Genomic DNA, 7447 nt, shown 5'->3' with positions numbered 1-7447 from the left:
CTAAAGAAAATTATATATTTTAATTTTTGTAATAATATATATTTTTTTCTCAAGTTCTTATAATTCTAAAAGGGTATTTAGTATTTAGCTTTTATTAAACTTATTTTAATTCTTCCATGTAAACTATTTTGTGAACTGAAGTAAATTCCTGTAGTGTGTCCTTGTATATACCTACTCGTGTTTTTTTTTATACTTTCATTTTGGTTTATTTTCAAAAAAATAACCATGGCAATGAAACCTATCCCACTTAAGCAGATGACAAGCTGTAAAGTTTATATTATTATAGTTTATTTACGACAAAAGATCTTAGGACCTGGTGCATGAAAAAATCTTTCAGTTATCGAGTTGCACACCACTGATACCTTTTAACGTCTTGTCCAGGACAGATGTATTAAAGGTATAAAAGAAGAAGTTTAAAAAAAATCTAAAAATATATCTCTAACTAAAAAAATGCTTCTACATACCAAATTTAAATGAGAATAGTTTTTTTATGAAATAGAATAGACCATGTACATAAAACAAACATTTAATTTTTGAAAGTTTGAACCAAAATTCAAGTCAGAAAGTTGCTTACAGTAACTTATCAAAAATTTAAAAACGCGTAGCTTTAAAAACAATAAAAAATAAATAATATCAGTTATTTTGTAAAAGAACTTAGCAGTTTAAGGGAAAGGTTTTTTAAATAAAATATATTAAGTGTAACAAATTTTTATGTACAAAAGAAAAGTCATGCGTAAAACTCTGTGAACAGAGAAAATAAGTGTTAAGGTTAGATTTAAATGTTTGTTGTAGTCATATTAATGACTAAGAAAAAAAAAAGTATTTTACTGTAAAAGTTTGCTGACTAATATAGAAAAAAAAAAAAAAAAATTTTTGGTTTATAGTAAGATTTTACATTCAAATAGTTTTTAGGTAGGTTGTTCTATAGATTAAATGATTAGTAAAAAAAATAGTTCTATTCAATACTCTATAAGTTGTGTTTGCATGTATTTATTATTAGTTTATGCTTATTTTTTCGTAAAGTTTAAAAATAAAAAAAATTGATTTAACTTTCCCTAATTTAAGTTTAGGATAAAGATTGGTTTAATGTCATTTCTACTCGAAAAATATAAGACTAAGTTTGACTATTTTCATGATAAGACCTGTTAGCAAAATTAGAGATTATAAGGGTATATATTTTTTAAACAGTTTCTTATAAGTGTTTTTATTTCTTAGGTATTAATAGTTTGTTTAATTAACGACTTTCTTCAGTTTTAAGTTTTTTTAAACACTTGCAAGAATGGTACAAACTATTTTTTGTATATCATTTTTATTTTAATTCAGTTTTATATTACCAGCTATAAAATTTATATTATTTTGTATATTTGAAACAAGGCATTAACTAACGTTGAAGTATAATTTTCCTAGGTGATGGTACATTTTTCAAACACTGTTGTTGAACTTTATTAGATAGACCTTAAAATAATCCTGGATAGGACGTTAAAAGATATCCGTGGTGAGCGACTCAATAACCGAAAGATTCTAGCAACAGATTCAAGGACCAAATGGTTTGAGCACTTTTTTTTCAATAAACTCTAACATAAAACAAAGTTGAAACCTAAATTAAAGCACGATGTGCTTTTTGGAAAAAAAATATTTAGGTGTAATCAGGTTATATGAAAGCCATTAATCTTGTTTTCAAAGAGGTAATTTGTTTATTTTTAAGAAAACTGCTTCTATATTAATCTTTTTAGTCTCCTTTTTTATTGTTACTTTGCATAGTTGTGTAACTTCCTATGATATTTTAGTTCACAAAAAAAGTAGCAAAAGAATCTTTTCATTTGAAATAACTCGTTAGTGATATTTTTTTAAAGTTGTAAATGTTGTTTTGCTACTTTGTTTTATTGTTTATCTAACAATTTTAGTTACTTACTATTTTTAAACATTGAACAGGTTTTATTGCATGTATTTTTTGATACATAAATTTTTCATCTCTGGTATTTGTCTTTATGTTTAAATTTGATGAACTCGTGGTATTTCCTAAAAAATCTTAAGTAAGTTGTTTTCAAAGAAGTTTTACTTAATAGTTTAGCGTACTAACCTAGCAAACAAAAATATAATAAGATTCATGCTTAGTTAAATATAGATTTTACCTGGAACAGATAGAATGGACAATTGATTTGAAAACAAAAATTAATGATATTATTAACTTAAAACTTATTTCAAACTGAGTGTTATTCTTAAATATTAACTTAAAGATTTAAAGGAACACTAACAAACTTTGCTTTATTTTTTTGTTGTTGTGACTTTAGTAGACTTTAAAAAAGCTTTTGAAATTATTGCTTTGATTTATAGTATTTAACTTGATTATTTTTTTGTAGAAAAGTATATCAGGGAATCTTGCTGTATAGATTTTAAAATTTAAACGTAGTTACTTTTTAAATTTTAGCTTGCAGTTTATTAAAATAACTAAACACAATAATTAGAAAAGTTTTAACTTTAATAAAAACTGATAAAAGGTCAAAATAGTTAAACTTTAAGAAAACTTGTTTTGATTTAAGTTGTGCTAAACTATGGTTAATAACGAAATAATAAGTTATTGAATAAAAAAACACATCTATTAAAATTTATTTTTCTTATTCAATCCGCTCTTTCAATTGTGTTTCGTTTCTTCTTTATTTAACTAATTTTTGCTGTGTTTAGCACAAACTTTACTGGAATACAAAACAAGTTTTTGATACTAACTAATAAAAAAGTTTCAATAACAGAGAAACCTCGTAAATGTTAATTACAACTACTACAACATTGTCAGTTTTTTAATGTTAGTAAGAAGTTTTTTAAACTGTAACAAATCAGAAATTATATTCAACAAGATGTCCTTAATTTAATAAATAAACAGATAATAAACTGCACCGAAACATAATTTTGAATGCAAGCTAGGCATTCCTGGTTAACAACCTTGATTTTGAACAGTGTTAATATGATACAAAGATTGAACTTGTTTCAATCATTTATTGAAAATGGTTTTCATTGAACAATGGCATAAAATTTATGCTAGTGGATTATTTTTGATTAGTATACAAGTTCATACACTGCGTGTCAGATTGTTATAAACAGTTTAATTTGTTCTTAAAGATTGAAAACTATTGATATAATTTCTAAGAGCTCTATGATATTTAAATTAGGCTTTAAGAAACGTTTTACAGTAGGAAATAATTAACCACTTTTAAAATACTCTTTCTTACTTTTTTATCAAATTTTGATTTTTATATAGAACTTGACTATAAGTTATTTTTATATAAGAACCCAATTCTTTAAAAGTTTAGTTAAAAGTATGTCAACTTCAAATTTGTAGTGTGATAAATAATAGACAGAGATGATTTGAAACTATAGGGAGTTAAATTTCAATTACTCAGAAAAGTCAAACGAAAAGCCTGAACAATTGTTTCAAGAATTCAGCTTCAAAAAGAATTTTTGTATAACAAAAGCTATGAAAAAAAAAATCAGATTTCGTACAAAAAAGACTATATGTGAGTAAAAAACTTTATTCACAAAGTGAAACAAAGTCAACTACGATCAACTTCACCATTAGACTACTCAACAGATGATAATTCATGTCAAAAAAAACATACTGCAAAGCTTAACAAACTGTACTGTACATTTGTATACATACAAGTTTATTGTTCCTATAAAACTTTTTATGCTATTAACTTCTTTAATAGAACATAAAATAAAGTTTAACTTGAACTAAGCTAAAAAATTTTTTAATGCAGTTTACTTAATAATAATTTTAAGATAATGCTAATACTAGCTTTGTTTTAGTTTTTTTGCTGAATTATGTAAAAATATTTATGAAATGAGATTTCATTGTGTTTGATACTATTGTTGTATAAATAAAGTTTAAATTTAATAAAATTTTAGACTAGTATTTAAATAAATACGAAATTCAATTTATCTGGAAAAAGTACAATATAGAAGATTTGAATATAAACAAAAAATTTAAAAAGGTTAAGTTATTGTATTAAAAAACAAACATAGATCACTTCATTCAATTAGTTAGTATTACGAAAAGAGCATAAGAAAAATTTGTACCAAAAATTTAACAAAGATCTAAATAAAAAACAAACACTTTTGTATGGAAATTACATTTAATGATTATTATTTTTAATCTTACTAATAAGAACATTTTTTATAGATATATATACAAAGATATGTAAAAAATGGTCGATTTAAATAAAGCGAAGTAATAATTTTATAAGTAAATATCGATGACAATGTAGTTCAACTTTTTTTTTAACTTGAATATTTTAAACGTATTTGTTTTAATTTACTGATCACTTTAGTATGTAGATAAAAAACATCTATAAGTAAATTTATTGATTTAAACATTTATTTTATTTATGGAATGTATTACTTTAAAGTCAAACAGTTAAAATATACTATATAATAAGTATTAGGCAAAAATACACTGGAGAAAGTTATGATAATTGTAAAAAAAATATTCATTTTTTCATTAAAATTCAAAGCTGTAGTTTATACAAGCTTTGGTTTTAATAGTTTTTAGCAAAAAACGATGTTATTAAGAAAATTTTACCCTGTTAAAAAAAATCTTTACAATATCTTAGTAAAAACAGAACTTCTATTAGAGCTTTAAGTCCAGTTTCAGTTCCGGTTCCTCTTTCAACACACCCTGAACAAACTTGTTTATTTCTCCAGCGTACTCTAGCGGATGAGTTTTTAACAAACCAGCGTGTTCACTGTTCATCCACGCTTTACTTCGGACGTTCTCATGATTTTTTTGCCAGTCTCGTACCAAACTTGCGAAGGCGTCTGCTTTGGCCATCGGATCGCCTTCCGTGGTGTAAATTAAACTAGCAACTGGCAAAGGTTTCGACCGGAAGCACTCGATGGTGTCGTTGTAAACCGAGACAGTGAACAGGTTCGTCACGACGAAGTACGATAGAGCGGCTCCCGAAAGCATTCGTTGCTTGAAGCGGTTTTTGGGAAATTTCGAAATCGCCATCGCGGTCGCCATTTCGTTCAGAGTGCCTATCACCGGGCTTTCGACTATTTGCACTTTCGTCTTTGCCACAAACTGCTCAAACTTTTGCGGGTGTTTGTGGATGTTGACCAGCATCAGCCCGTAAAAGTAGCAGCCAATCGACATGGAGTGAATGACAACATTGTCGTATGAACTGTCAGCACTCTTCAATTCGTTTTCCAATCTTTCTAGAAACTTGTAGCTGTTTTCTAGTCCTTTGGCTGGCCTCAAAAACTCCCATAGTTCTGTTGTTTTCGTCAAAACCTGACGCCCTTGACTTTCGTGTAACTTTACATACTTTGATTGTACTGATTTTGAAGCGCCAAAAAAAGGAAGGAAGACTACCAAAGTGTTTTGCTTTGCTTGCATACTATTTTTTTAGCTACTTTCAACAAAGTTTCTGTGTGCACAGTTATTTTTGTTAATGTTGAACCAAGAAACTGTTTTTAACTTAGGTAATTTTCTTATATGAATTTAGTGTTTCTACACACTGTTAAATTACTACTTTAAAGTGCTATGTAGCAAACTTGATACAAAAAAAAGTGTAATTTTAATTACGTCACTGAAATATTTTTTACTTGTTTTAAGTTTTTGCATTATAAAGTAGAAGTTGTTAAAGATTAAAATTGCTTTCAGGTAAAAAAAGCATATGTTTTTAATAATAGCTAAGTTTTAAGTAGCTAGTTACATAAAAAAGTCTTAATTTAGGGTTAAGCAACTTTTCTAGTCGGCGGGCCAGAATTAAAAAAAATACTTCTTAAAAATAGATGGTAGCGGGCAGCGTAGCTAAAAAATCAAACATTAAGTAGAAATTTTATCCTATTAAAAAAAAATTATAATGGAGTTGTCATTTATTAAGCACTACTGTGCAGTAAAAAACTAAATTTATATCAAAGTAAAAAAATATTGAAATATTTAAACTGTTAAAAATGTTATTGGGCTGCCCAAAATTGTATCTTCAAGCTGAAAAATTTGTAGCGGATTGGATCCTGCTAGCGATCGTTGCTCACTATAAGTAACAAAGAACAACAAAGTTGTTCACAGACTTTCATAATCTATTTTAAGCATCCGTTTAAAAATTTTATCTATAAAAAAAAGTTATAGTTTGCGCTGTACTAAAAAACGTGAAAAAAAACCATGAACATAAAAAGATAAAGTTTATCTTATATCAAAAAAAAATTTAGGCTAGTACTAAAAATTACAATTTTCTAGACCTATTTAAGCTAATTAAAAAGTATAGATAATTAAAAAGAAAATAACAGGTAGCACAAAAAATCAAAAATTTAAACTTTGCAAAGATTTATAGTATTTAAATATAATTTAATTATAATAACAGTTTTTGACAAATCTAACTAAAAATATAAAAAGATCTTTTTAAAAAGTTCATTGCAAAAATTACAGCTTGTAATTAAGTGAGCTCTAACTTCTATTAAGAACTATCTTTTAACGACTTCAAAAAAAATTCTTTCAATATATGTATACATTTTACTTGTAAATCTTTTAATTTTTTCAGTTATTAGAAAAGTACTTTATAAACTAAGCGTTTAAAATCTGCCTAAAATATTAGTCAGCAATTAAGGGAGCAATAAAAATTAGTATTTTTAGTTTGAACTTAGGCTGTATAAAATTTATGAAATAAGCTCTAAAGTTTACTCTTTTTATACTAGTTTAAATATTATATTTATTTAAAATGATATTTTAGTTCACAAGAAAAGTAGCAAAACAATGTTCTTATTAGAAATAACTCGTAAATGATATTTTTCTAAAATTGTAAATGTTGTTGTGCTACTTTTTATTTATTTTTTAACTAACAATTTTAGTTACTTAATATTTTTAAATGTTAAACAATTTTTATTGCATATTTTTTTTGATACTTAAATTTTTATTTCTTGTATTTGTCTTTATGTTTAAATTTGATGAACTCATGGTATTTTCTAAATAATCTTAAGTAAGAGGTTTTCAAAAAAGTTTTACTTAATGGTTTAGCGTACTAACCTAGCAATTAAAAATATAATAATTTTCATGCTTAGTTAAAGATAGATATTACCTGGAACAGATAGAATGAACAATTAAATTGAAAACAAAAAATTACAATATTGTTAACTTAAAACTCATTTCAAACTGAGTGTTATTCTTAAATATTAACTTTAAGATTTAATGGTACACTAACAAACTTTGATTTATTTTTTTTGTTGTTGTGACTTTAAAAAAGCTTTTAAAAATATTGCTTCGATTTATAGTATTTAATCTGATTATTTTTTTGTAGAAAAGTATTTCAGGGAATCTAGCTGTATAGATTTTAAAAAGGAAACGCTGTTAATTTTTAAGTTTTAGCTTGCTGTTTATTAAAATAACTAAACATAATAATTAGAAAAGTTTTAACTTTAATATAAACTGATAAAAGGGTCAAAACAGTTAAACACTACG

At 25.4% G+C, this 7447-nt stretch overlaps 1 protein-coding gene across 1 annotated transcript; it reads right to left on the bottom strand.

The window, feature by feature from the left end:
- Positions 1–4621: 4621 nt before the first annotated feature.
- LOC145832404 (uncharacterized) lies at positions 4622–5389 on the bottom strand. Its single transcript, XM_082939722.1, has one exon. The coding sequence runs from the start codon at positions 5387–5389 to the stop codon at positions 4622–4624; it is 768 nt and encodes a 255-aa protein (XP_082795848.1).
- Between the last annotated feature and the right edge of the window lie 2058 nt (positions 5390–7447).

The sequence above is a fragment of the Thalia democratica genome, chromosome 3, assembly GCF_965202585.1.
Source record: "Thalia democratica chromosome 3, ktThaDemo2.hap1.1, whole genome shotgun sequence".
Taxonomy (NCBI): domain Eukaryota; kingdom Metazoa; phylum Chordata; class Thaliacea; order Salpida; family Salpidae; genus Thalia; species Thalia democratica.
Note: the sequence above shows the minus strand (reverse complement) of the source record. Positions and strands in the feature narration are given on the sequence as shown.